The sequence below is a fragment of the Ammodytes marinus genome (assembly GCF_949987685.1).
Source record: "Ammodytes marinus genome assembly, chromosome: 19".
Taxonomy (NCBI): Eukaryota; Metazoa; Chordata; class Actinopteri; order Uranoscopiformes; family Ammodytidae; genus Ammodytes; species Ammodytes marinus.
Genome location: NC_137223.1, coordinates 3,968,800 through 3,982,356, shown reverse-complemented (window position 1 = coordinate 3,982,356; position 13,557 = coordinate 3,968,800). Strand labels below are relative to the sequence as shown.

Here is a 13,557-nt window from a genome sequence, read left to right as displayed (position 1 = left end):
TCTGTTCTTTACGTAAGTAAAACATTTTCTCTGATAAATGACATGTAACAGCAAACAAGACCATCAGTGAAAAGACTGCTATTTTTATATAGTTTTTATTAAAATAAGATAAAATAAGCATTACTTTATCTTATCTTTAATTACTAGTTTCTATTTATGCTTTTGCACAGGTCCGATCCGATTTTCCCGGTAACTTACAACACAGCACACACAGCATAACTGCATAAAATTGTTGTTTTTTTTCAATCAAAGTGTCCATGTTTTGGGGCGATTGACTCTTCTCATCCGTTCTCCACCTACAAACCCTGATCAACTGTTTCAATCTAATCTAATTCACATAAACTGAAATACAGTAACGTGAATTTTACCTAATGGATTTCCAACCCATCATCACCAAATTTGGTAAACAGCCTTAGGGGACCAACATAAACATGTGTATAAAGTTTTAAGCGAGATAGCTCAAGAAACATGGCCGTCAAATTAGACTCTATCAATACAAGATTGGGGATCCAGCTTCATGATATGAAGCTAAACATTTCTATGATAAATCATCAATGAAGGTCAATAAACATTAGCCTGATGAAACCAGCCTGATATAGAGAACTGTACATGTGTTTCTCTCCTGCAGATCAATCTGGCCCTTCTCCAATCTCCTTGGGGAGCAGCCCGGCCGGCTCTGATTGGTTCAAGTTCTCATCAATCTATCCTCCAGTCAGAACGGACTCGCCCCACTTTCCAAGTTGCATGGTATTTCAACAAGCACGTAAGCTTATTTAGCTTACATAAAGTATAACAGAGGCTACTTACCTGTCCAACATACAGTATAATGTTGACATCATACATGCCACTGTATTTTCTTTTTCTGTCTGAGCCTTTCTGTATAGACCTTAAATCATTTTGTACAAATAGTTTGTGAAACATTATTGAGAATACTGTTAAGAGTCCTTTGTGTCAAGTTATTTGGTTTGCAATAAACTGTTAAAGAACAGCAGTCTCAGTGTGACAGTTCTTTAATGTGTGTGAGCTTGTTGGTGATCATGAAACCTGATATAACTAAACGTGTGGCTCTTGATATCTGCCTGTTTATGTTTGTTCCTTCTTTACAAATGGTCCTGTGTTTGGACTTACGTATCGTAATCGTTTGGTTTAGCCTCATAATTCACTTTAAGCCATTTCCCGACACAGTACATGTACACACATGCACATATATACAGTATACACACATACACACGTGCACACAGACACTTGTATAGTGCGAAGGCCTGTTAACAAACAGCATTGTGTTTCCTTAAGGTTGGGTGGTCAGTAGCTGTCAGTTAGATAGTCTTAAGGTGCTGAAGAAAGGTTTCCTGAAAAAAGTAGGGAATGAAAAGAACATAAATGGTTGGTTCTTTGGTGGTGTAACATGGCGACCTGCTCCTATGTATATATATAATAAATACTATAATATTATTAAAACACTAATATTATATTCCATTTCTACCAAGTCTGTTCTGAAAAATGTCAATCAATTCTACACGCTGTTTAAGACAATTGCTCCGGACGAAATGGAAATGTATAAAGTCTCTGAGAATACAGATTTAAGGCACCAGTGTTCAGTTGCATCTTTACTTTTTCTTGACTGCTTTAATGTTTAGCACCAACATTAAAAGCATCCTATGTCCTTTAACTATCACTACCTCTGTTGCCCTCCTGAGCTCTTCCATTAACAGATAAGCAGTGCCTTTTTGTAAGAATCCAAATATTTGATAAGATTATATGATTAGACGACATACAAATTTAAAATGCAAGAGACTAAAATGTCACTGACGAAAACAAGTATTTGTGGAATAAAACAAAAAAATTACCAGTGACCTGAAGGTGATTCTTACACTATGTTGTAAAGTTTTGACAGTTGACTAAACCTCTATCAAAATGATTTAGTAAAACTAATACTGCTCTACTGATACATGGTTCATTCAAACAGCATGGATGACAAAGAAAATGGCCAGCAATAAAACCAATCAATCAGTGATAAAGACATAAAAATATTTATTGGTTAAAATAGTTCTTCACAAAATACAATGAATGAGTTTTGCTTTGCTATCATGCACTTACACTGTACAACAGTGGACCCCCATTAATTAGCATTGTCTGAATAACTGCATCAAATGACTACTGCTCCTGTTTGGTCTATGGAAGACATCTCTCACAGAAGCAGTCATTGAAACCAGAGGTCTGATAGTATGCACTGTAGGGATTTCTGTGTTATAAAATAAATTAGTAACATGTGTAACAGAAAATTCTTAACACTTACTGTGTGCATCATTACATCTCTATCACCAAGATCTCAGTGCAAATGCCATTGTAGCTGAAAGATCCATGACACATGTAAGTACCGACAAACTAAATACACAAAAAAAGAAAGAAAACAAAAAGCCCAAAATGAGATTTATTCTAATGTTTGGTAGTTATGGAGCTACACTGGCATACGTATGTCTTTAATATAACTGACTAAATATTAGTCTAAAGCGGTCTTCTAAAAAAAAAACTCACATTTTTTTATTGTGACAAAGTTAGCTTGATTTACAGTACTACATGTCTATTTCTCAAGCAGCAACGGTTACATCGAGTCTTATAAAACAAAACCTACACAACAACAACAAAAAATCATTCACTCAAAATATGTAAAACACAGATAATCATTGTATTGTATTTCTCTACCACTCAAAAAAAAAATTCAAATTAAAAATGAGAACACAATCATTGACAGTTCATAAAGCCTTTCTGTATGGAAGCCACATCAAAGCAGAGCAGAGTTTGCCTTGTCACAGGAGCTTGAAGCCCTGCCACTCTCACCAACACCACACAATGAAAAAACAAAAACACCACATAAATTCAAAGTTTATCAGGAACTGACAAAGATACTTAAGAAAAAAAAAAGTGTTTTACTGTTAATAAATAAACAGTCTGTAGGGGAGATAATGTTGGGTGTTATCTTTGAGTAAGAGATATTGCATAGTAGTCAATTCTTCCTCTAAGTGACAAAGTGTCAAAATAAATACTCGCTACAAATGATATTAAGCATTCTCCGCAAACAAACTTTACTCTAATTTAATTTGCAAAGGATGGACCGAGTGGTTAACACGTCAAATGTAGCTGTTCCTTTTTCTATGCAAGCGGCTCTGGACAATAACATTTGAAAGACCAAAAATGAAATGATTGTGAACTGCTGTAAAATAGTATTATTTGTTTCAAACATAAATTCAGCTTGATTGGACCAGCACACTGTAAGAACAGGTCAATGCCAATGAGGACCCATGAACATCAAACTATCTTTCAACACAAAAAGTCTGAAAAACACTCAGACTCACTGTGACCTCCCCTGGGTTTATTTTCCTATTCAATACTTTTGGCCATCATATAGTTCTGCTATGATAATCTTTTTGTTTACCAGCTTTACTGATGCTGAAGTGATCACACATTTGTATATTAAAGTAACAGACTGTCCTCTCAAAACATCATTGGATATCTGATGAAACCGCAGAAATATGTTGACATGTTTACCAACAAGAGACCTATTGAGGTGGTAAGTGTAATGACTGTATTCTCTCGTGAGCTTAGGGGGTAGAAATGTAACATTATTATGTAGTGATACATCTTAATGTAGGGAACATCTCCTCCAAAAACTTATTGGGCGCTGGAGAGGCAGGTCACCACACAAAGAAGGCACCCTGTTGTTAAGCTGTCCTCATACAGACAGAGCACAGCTATGACAGTCATAAGTAAACTGTTGACAAATGTTTGTAATGTCGTCAAAAGGAAGAGTAGTAGCGACTGAGATGGCAACATTTTCCTTGGCTAAATTAAAATCTCTCCAGTCCATTTGACCCTGATCAGTGACTGGATCTAAGGACCGCAAGACTCTTGCACCATTGCTATAGCTGTTCATTTATATTAAAGGTGGAATCAGCGATGCTGGATAAATCCTGTTGTTAAAATCACTTGTTGTCAAAATCAGTGAATATCTCTTTACAATCCTGTGTTAATACACAGCCTGGGCTCTGTAAACTGGTATGTAAAGAAATGTTTTGTAAACAAAGGAGCCACCGTAGCTAGCAACGTGCCTGTTGACAGACCCTAGGCAGTGTAATAAGTTAACACTGGATTTATTTTCAGCGTGCGCACACACACACACACACACACACACACACACACACACACACACACACACACACACACACACAGTATGGACAGGCAGCGCACTGTGAGGAGATATTCACTGATTTTGACAACAAGTTATTTTGACAACAAGCATTCTCCAGAATAGCTGACTCCACCTTCATTGCTGGGTTCAGCTCTACTACAAAAAGTTATGGTAAAAGTCATTGAAAACATTTTTTGCAAATTGTACCTTCGACAGTGTTACATAATAAGTTGAGAAGAATGTTTCTTTAATCATTAAGATTCTCTATGCTGACGAGAGATATTGAGGTTAGCCCCTATAGTGTGAGTAGGAGGGAGACGCGTCCCCTACACGTCCAGGTCGTCAGGCCTGGGTCGGCCGCTCATGCGGCTGCTGGCCCGGCTGCAGGGCCGCGGGTCTATCAGGGCCAGAGGCTGCAGCTCGTGTACTGCTGAAGAGGACAGTTTCTTGTGCTGGTGAGTGTCATCTGGGAAGTCAAAGACCTGTGCGTGGGAGTTAGAGATGGTGCTCCCTCCACCGTTCTGACCCAGGCGGTTCTGCTCCGTGGAGTAGTTAGCCCAGTTCTGCTCGTTGGCCTGCTTGTTGTAGTTACGACAGGAGCCGGTTCCCCCCCGCTCCCCGGTGGCCAGCTTGTAGCCCGGGGGGGACATGGGGGAAAGCGGGGCCGTGGGAGAGGAGCAGCCGTTGTAGAAGGCGTACTTGGCAGCGGACAGATCTTTAGCGGTGGCGCTGGGGCTCAGGGTGCCTCCGGTGGGGTAGAGTGTGGGCTGCTGTCGGCCCTTCACGCGGTCCTTGATCCTCTTAAAGAACACATAGAAGAGCTCGATGACGTTGAGCATCAGGGACACCAGGGACACCACCAGCATGAAGATGATGAAGACGGTCTTCTCCGTGGGACGAGACAGGAAGCAGTCCACCCTGTGTGGACACGGGTCGCGCTCACAGGTGTAAACCGCAGACAGGCTGAAGCCATAGATGTAATACTGGATAACCAGGAAGCCCACCTCAAACATAGACTTGAAGAAAATGCTGACTATATAGGTTCTGAGCAGAGCCCCCTTCATCTTCACTTTGCCATGCTCCTCAATGCCATACTTTAGCTTTTTCATCTCGATTTTCTTCAAGGGGATGTCGACATCCCCTCCGTCGTTTTGCACCGCTCTAAGAATCTCCTCCTTCCTACAAAACTTCTGTTCTTTCCGGTTTAGGTAGAAGACGTGAGCCAGGTAGAGGAGTGTGGGCGTGGACACGAAGATGATCTGCAGGACCCAGAAGCGTACGTGGGAGATGGGGAATGATTTATCGTAGCAAACGTTCTCACAGCCAGGCTGCTGGGTGTTACACTTAAAGGCCGACTGCTCGTCTCCCCAGGCCGACTCCACCGCAGTACCAAGGACCAGGATCCTGAAGATGAAGAGGACCGACAGCCACACCTTGCCCCCGGCAGTAGAGTAGGCCTGCACCTTGTCCAGCAGACGGCCCAGAGCACTCCAGTCACCCATTCTCAGGCAGCGTCAAGCTAGGGAATAAAGGAGGGCAATGTTGAAATGGCAGTATTATACATACAATGTATTTAAAAACATATTTTAAAAGGTTCAGAAGATGAACATTCCCAGCATTATTGACATTTTGGCAGCATTATGTGGTTAAACAGCATCGTGATAAAATGTGTTTTATGACACAAATCACAGGTTCACCCAATTACTGAGAGGGCAGAAAACTGATTTGGGTCAGTTTATACAATACTTGGCTCTAAAGCCAGGCAATCATGTAAAAATATTACTAAATAAAGCAAGAAATATGTTTACCACACAAACATTTAAATTTTTTCATCAAAAGTAAGAAGTGTTTTAGATTGAAATGGGAAAAATAAAGTTTTCACTCAAGTTTTAATTTTTATATGCACACACACACACACACACACACACACACACACACACACACACACACACACACACACACACGCACACACACGTGCATTAACGGGGAGATGTGATGAGGCTGGTCAGCCCTGTATAGGATACCTCAGAGGTGAACTGGCCCCTCTCCAACTTACAGACCCTACTGTGACTGGTCCATGCTGGGCCACCCTCCAGTTCCCATGCCAAGTCCCCCCCATACTGAGCTACTGCCACCCCTATGAAACAAATGCAGCTTGTCTGCTAAGGCATCAAAGCAGAAAGGCTTCTGAGAAGAGTTCAAAATCTGAGCCAAGCTGTTCACAATGAGGTTGCTGGAAAAATCCACTCGGAACAGACACTGCATGCTAAATCCTCCCAGTCACTGCTATGTCCTGCACGCACACACACACACACACACACACACACACACACACACACACACACACACACACACACACACACACACACACACACACACACACACACCCATCACTTCCTCTGGGAACATCGGCTCAGTTCCTGTTGACAGTTTGTTCCCGACATTTCAATATACAGGCCAAAGCTTCAATGGACTAGCTTTCCAGGGTGACAGGGACTAAACTAGTCACAATTTAGAGGAAACAAAACCCTGAGCAACTTTCTCTGCAGTACTGTGCTTGCTCTGGTTCCTCCCTAGAACCCAATGCCCCCCCCCTGGTCAAAGTAAAGCCTGTCTGCCTGCTATAGCCCCAGGGTTCACACCAGAATCTCAAAATTACTGCTAGGTTACCCATGCCTTAATGTGATTTAACAATCGCACTGTACAACAACAGTCATTTACTTCACAAAAATGTGTGTTATTGTATACAAATAGAGTTTACAGTGGGTCCTTATTTTAAGCATAACATAGTGGTAAACCACAGATTGTGAAATAGTCTTAATTTCAGGTTTCACTCACAAACTTTCAACAGGAATCTGATGAAGCGTTCAAGACTCTTCAAGGAATAGTTCAACTTTTTTTTTTAAATAGCCAGGAAGTGCCTGCGACAGTCACATATGTATTTTATTATTAAATTGCATAATGTGTAAAAATATAGAGTAAATTAACGTAGTAAATAATCAAGTCCCAACAACAAGTACAAAGGAGTGTTTAGTGATGTTGTGAAGTTTTTCTTTTGACCTGCTCCCCTTACCAGTGTTAAAGCTAAACTAAGCTGGATGAGAGACCTTTACCCATTTCTATATCAAAAAATGCACCCACAGTTACAGGGACGGTTACTGTCACCTTTTTGTGAGTGAGGCAAAAAGCTAAAAAATTCAAAAATGTTGAACGGTTCCTTTTAAGTCTCTCTCTCTCTCTCTCTCTCTCTCTCTCTCTCTCTCTCTCTCTCCACTCTGACATTAAAACAACTAAAAAGAGTCCAAATGTTACAGCAGCGCTATGAGGTAAAGATGAAAAGCCTCCAACACATGAAGACAACTAACTACAGAAGACGGCAGCAGGGGGAAATATTGCCCATGCCTCCATAAGGAAAGGTTAATACTATGTAGATAATAAGTCTGATCACATGGTGCCAAACATGGCCTCTCACTAATCTAGCAATGAACCAAATACCCTTTGGAAGGAAAGCACAACAGAACACGTTGTCATTCTGTAGAAATCTCCTTCAGTATACATGTATATGTTCATCTTCAGGAGAGGAAACAATGGGATGTATTAAGAAAGTTGAAGAGAATAAAAACCTTCTTTTGCTGTAGTTGTTAACAGACAAGAGAATATGCCGCCACTTTCTACATGAGTGAGTTTGTCTGATGAAAAATGACAAAGCAAGAACAATAGAGTCCAAACTGACTGACCCTCTCTATGCAGACCTCACAGAGCTACTATACTCACCCCTCTATATAGAGTACTTTTCCATTAAAAATCACTGGGTATGAATGAAAAAACCAAATGCCAATCATTGAGCATTCCCAGTTTTGAAGTTCCCTTGTGTTGTGAGGCTATACCAAAACAGTGTTAAGTGAAACAACGTATAGTTATAGTTTGGTCATGGAAGAAGCAGTATATAAAAGTATAAAACTGAATTTGCTTCAGTTCAAAGTGACAGGACAGATCAGTGGCCCACACTGCAGCGCATTCTCGAGCCAGAGCAACTAGCCCACAGGAAGTCTGAGATGGAAAAACTGGATGCATACAGGGCTTTAACGCGCCTCCTTTAATTAACGGGAACAGTAGGCTATTTTACTCTCATGTTCATTCTATAGCTCCCTTTATGAGTGTGAGTGCCTGTCTATCAGATAGCGAAGGAATATGTTTGATAAGAGGAAATTAAAACCAATAACAAAAAGGTTAAATCAGTGAAGGAAAGTTCCTCAAAACTCTCTACGTTGGACTAGATGTAGTTTGGAGCGCACCGGGAGCGAACCCCGGTTATTTCTAACGGCAGTTACTGACAGGAAAAAGTTTCTTCCAAGTTATTTGACAGATAAATAAAAATAGTCTTCAACTTACCTAGGGATGTAACAGAGAGAGAGAGAGAAAGAAAGAAAGGCAATTGTAGAAATCACTCTCTGACGTAGTAGAAATCAAAGTTTGGGAGCAGGAGGGGAGAGTGAGTGGAACTTCTCAAAGCTGCTTTATAAGAGTCCCGTCAGAGGAACGTCACCTGACCACTACGTCAGGAGCGCAGAGCCGTCCCGTCCGCTGGCAGGACAAAGACACAGGAACAGTCCAAATGTTAACTAGAAGTGTTTCCTTAAAGAACACAGCATTCGCCAAATCATCTCAAATGTGCGAACTTATGAATAGAGTCTAAACATGGAAAATAGAGACAGCCCCAAATGTGTGTCGTCACTTCTGTTGTAGGCTACAAACGTAACTTTTCAAGACTTTTCTAGTAGCCTATGAAGTTTCATCCTTTTGATTTTGGTGCAGTGTTGTTCATTCACTTGTTAAGCACAGTTATCTCTATTGTAAGATGCATGAGGCCTATATAGGAACATATAAAATGCGATTTCAATGCTTCTCACTGTAATAATATGCCTATGATAGGCCTACCTATGATATGTAGTCTTTAGAGACTATTGGTTCATAGCTTTCTTATGATACACTCTACATTGGTGTTGTTTTGGCATCATTATTATTTTGTAATATATGAAACTTCCTTATTTTATTTTCATAGCCCAGCATTTAAGTGATTTCTTTTGATGTATTTTATGCTCTTTTGTTTTGGTTATGAAGTGTATAAAAACTTGATCACCTCATTCATTAATAATAGTAAAAGTAAAATGCTATTATTTTTATGATGATGAGGTTAAATACACTCACCAAGCGCCACTCTAAAGCCAAACTCAACCCTGTCAACCCTTCTTCTGTATTTTTGCAACTCTCCATTGAAGCATTTAGGCCAGCAATACTCCACTTGAGCAGTGCACAGTGCCACCTAGTGATGTAATGCACTGCAGATGTATGTATTGGAACGCTGTCTGTTAAATACCATGTAATACTACTATGTTGCCTTAAAATGGGTCTAAGGACACGAGGCTCCACACTCTGTTTTGGAAGCGTAGCCAATAAGTTAGCTCAGTGTTTTCCTGCAGCATCAGTCTGCAGCTCCAGCAGTCCAGGACAGGGACGGGTTGTGCCTGAAGATTTCTAAAGTTCTTTGTGTGAGTTTAATGAGCCACTTTCATATTGACCAACTTAATACGAATTCATGTTGGTGTTCTCTGGGTGAGCAGTAAACAATACTGACATGTCATCAGTGTATACATTGAAAAGATCATTAGTGGCTGTACTCGTTGTGCCTTTCCATAGCCTATACTTGCCTCAGAAATATGCTCTTCCCATTTATGTAATGGGGGGAAATAACAGGGTCAATAACAACTGGGAGATTGGTTCTAAAAAAAAAGTACATTTGTATGATAACCATTTGGTTTTTCTCACTTAGACAGCCTTATTATCTTCAATTGAAATGTGCAATGACTTTTTAAACCATAATAATGACTGTGGTATTTTGCGCCCCCCCATCACTTAAACTGAAATCACTTTTAAAAGGGGATTATTTTCACAGTCCATATGGACAGGACAAATGATAACAGAGACCGAAAATGGCTTATATGTACATATATGATAATAGAGTTTTTAAGACAACCTTGCAAAAAAAAATAGTATGACGTTGATTATGTAGCTCAGTCATGAAGTGCAGGCGCCATCTTGTGATCTTTTTTGGTATTGGTTTGGCAATGTGTGTTGACTGCTTCAGAAAACCCTGCAAGTATATAACTGCTCTAAAACAGAATAACCACAATCAGTATGACAGTTCAATAACCTAAATTAGGCCATTTTTCCCCTATGTGGATAACAAAGTAAACTTGATTTATTTATATTTGAATGGATTTTGCAACTCTGTAATTTAAATATGTATACTACATACCCATATAATCCGACTCTAATCTGTACACTGTTCTTCCATAATACAGCATATGGCCCTAAGTATCCTTAAGTATATAATTAATACCTTTTGAGAATGTTATGTCTTAATGTCTTATTTTGTTGTATTTATTCATTTTAAACATTTTGAACAATATGTTTCCTTCTTTTGACTTGCTCGTTTAACTGGGACACTAATAAGACATGTAAAGCTCATTTGAAACCCCCTGTCCAACTTTTTTGAGGCTGTTGGCAGAGCAAAATAAAGTGTATGCAAGATTTATAACTGAACTCAGTTTGTTGGAAATGTTTCATTCACAGAGTTGAATCTCTTGTATGTGAGATAAGAGCAGGTTTCCTCACTTCATAATTAGAATATGTTTCAAGTGGTAGCCTACCTCAACTGTAAATGAACAACAAGTGAGAGACTGATGAGGGACATTAAAACCTCTGCCTTATAAATTACCTTGATACTTTACATCGTTTACAAATACTTGTTTATTTATCACACCCTTACAATATTACGGTACACATAAAAATATGTCGACTCCCCTCATTGAAGAATCATTGGCCCCTGTTGTAAGTGAACAATGAGTGAAGTATTATGAGAAAATAGGATAGTACAGTAAATACACTTCCTTATTATCCTCAGGCAAAGTTCATTTGTAATTAAATCAAGAGCCGTTCGAACAATCAAGCTTTTGATTATATATATCATAATGTAAGTAGAGTGCGAGTACAACAAGAACGAACTTCCAAAAGTCACGTCGTATAACTCATGTTTCAGGTGTCCTTCTCCTTACTGTCACTGTCAACGTGTTTGTCGTCATTACAATGGACTGTCAGACCCTGCAGTGGGACACCTCCATAGTGGCTGGTGGTGGCAGGGCCATGCTGTGAACTGAGCACATACTGCTGATAAGCTGCCAGCCGCTTCTTGCTGTTACCTCTGCTCCTGGAACACAGCAGGTAGATTATCTCCACCACGTTGAGAAGCACCGAAACGCCCGAAACCACCAGCATGAAGAAGATAAAGATGGTTTTCTCCGTGGGCCGAGAAATGTAACACTGGGCCCCGCTGAAACGGGCGCACGGCGGGGACATGGTACAGTGGAAGTAGGACTCCATGAATATGGGGCCGAAGATGTAAAACTGTCCCACTGTGAATCCCACCTCCAGGAGGATCTTGATGACCAGCTGGCTCATGTAGGTGCAGAAGAGGACACCTTTGATCTTCACCTTGCCTCTGTCGTCTGTATACTTGGGCTTCTTCGGTACACGTCCTCCAGAGTCGGTGCTTGTGTCTCCCAGCTGCTGCCCCATCATCTTCTTCTCTCTGTGGATGATGTGGACAGCGTGGCCCAGGTAGACCAGGGTGGGCGTGGACACAAACGTGATCTGCAACACCCAGTAATGGACGTAGGAGAGTGGGAATTTCCAGTTGTAGCAGGCGTGTTCACAGCCCGGTTCCATGGTGTCACAGTGGAACTCTGACACCTCGTCTCCCCACACTTTGTCTGCAGCGGCGCCCAGGACGAAGATCCGGAACAGGAAGAGGACACTCATCCAGATCTTGCCCACCACAGTGGAGTGAGATTGGACCTTGTCCAGTAGTAAAGCCAGGTAAGACCAGTCGCCCATGGCTGAAAATCTAAATGTAGAAAAAAAAAACACACATCAAATATCAAATGAATAAATAAGACTTTAGTAAAATAGATAAGAATTGTTTGATGTTATCTTTGATTGATCAATTCCTACTAAGATAAGACCATATTAAAGCCTGAGAGGATTCAATATTAACTATCTGCGTAATATATATGTTGAAACTTCCAAAAATGAACTCTTGTCTGTTAGATCTGGGTCAGTGTGAAAGGGCAAGCCAGAAAACAATGCAACAGTTCATCTAAGAACTAAAGTCTTTACACTCTAAAGAGACTAAAGAGACAACTTCTTCATTAGGAGAAAGACACATTTAGAAAAGGTTTTTACCCCTCACATATGTGCATTAGTCCAAAATCTTTACTTTTAAACACATTGAGAAATAAAATCCCAGACATCTCAAAGCAACGGCTTAATAAAGTCAGTCTAATTTACAGACATACCACACACTTGTCAGAGGGTTAGTCAGAAGATATTCTAAATTTGCAACAACACAAAATATGCTGAGTAAGTGACTTGGACCGATTGTCTTAAAGAAACAAAAAAATATATATCTAGTTTCAGATTTAAAGGTTGTAGAAAACATAAAATATACTCGCCTATCACACTTCAGATATTAGGAATTCTTTTCATGAGCCTTTGGTCAATCGCAGAAGAACCAGAGTGCGGGCAAACAAAGACATGATCCCCTGACCAGGAAGAGACTCAATACACTTTGTTAAAGCCTGTGGGTTTGGTCAGAGGCATATCGCTCTTATATGCACGTACACTACACAGTGTCACACACAGCTTCTCCTTTCACTCAGTCAAAGTGCTGATGATTCATTTCTCCTGGAAAGTCTTGACCCTTCACGCAATATTTTTCTCACTGTTAATCAGAATCTGCCTAACCTCCCCAGTCCTCCCCATATGTCACACACTTAACCACCAGACAGTATGTGTGTATCATGTCACATAACACACCCTGTTTATAAGTTGAACAGGGTGACTGTGTGTGAACATGTTCATATTTGTATGTCCAGAAATGTGTAATAGTCTATAATGGCGTTACATTACCCAGCATTTGCTGAAAAGAACAATTGGACTGTAGTGCAGCCTGCCCAGTAGAATATCTAGCATATTTGTTCAGGGTTTTGGCAATCCCAAAGTGGTCTGCCCCCAACAAGCCATGAAAAGCCTGCAACAGCCACTGACGCAAGTCCTTGGGAACCAACAGCTGCCACACGTTCTCCCGAAGACCCGCTGTGCGCTGAGCAACTCACTCAGCCCAACCAGCCGGTCCACTGGTACCCCCCTTTCCCACCAACGGGAACCAAGTTCCAGTTCCGGGCTGGTACTGGGGTCGGTACTCTAATCGTTCCAGCAAATAAAATGGACAAAATGTATTAATGAAGTAGAAT

The 13,557-nt window shown here is 40.6% G+C and overlaps 2 protein-coding genes across 2 annotated transcripts; both read right to left on the bottom strand.

Moving 5' to 3' along the window:
- Window positions 1–2,014: 2,014 nt before the first annotated feature.
- Window positions 2,015–8,670, bottom strand: gja1b (gap junction protein alpha 1b). Its single transcript, XM_080048162.1, has 2 exons — window positions 8,579–8,670; window positions 2,015–5,705 (listed from the first exon to the last, which is right to left on the bottom strand). The coding sequence occupies exon 2, from the start codon at window positions 5,686–5,688 to the stop codon at window positions 4,513–4,515; it is 1,176 nt and encodes a 391-aa protein (XP_079904288.1). The 5' UTR covers window positions 5,689–5,705; window positions 8,579–8,670; the 3' UTR covers window positions 2,015–4,512.
- Window positions 8,671–11,010: 2,340 nt separating this feature from the next.
- On the bottom strand, window positions 11,011–12,872 carry LOC307266196 (gap junction Cx32.2 protein-like). The gene is made up of 2 exons (XM_080048163.1): window positions 12,757–12,872; window positions 11,011–12,149 (listed from the first exon to the last, which is right to left on the bottom strand). The coding sequence occupies exon 2, from the start codon at window positions 12,137–12,139 to the stop codon at window positions 11,282–11,284; it is 858 nt and encodes a 285-aa protein (XP_079904289.1). The 5' UTR covers window positions 12,140–12,149; window positions 12,757–12,872; the 3' UTR covers window positions 11,011–11,281.
- Between the last annotated feature and the right edge of the window lie 685 nt (window positions 12,873–13,557).

Bases quoted from the DNA above. Each gene is read 5' to 3' on its own strand.
- LOC307266196 (XM_080048163.1), bottom strand. From the start codon at position 12,139: ATGGGCGACTGGTCTTACCTGGCTTTACTACTGGACAAGGTCCAATCT.
- gja1b (XM_080048162.1), bottom strand. From the start codon at position 5,688: ATGGGTGACTGGAGTGCTCTGGGCCGTCTGCTGGACAAGGTGCAGGCC.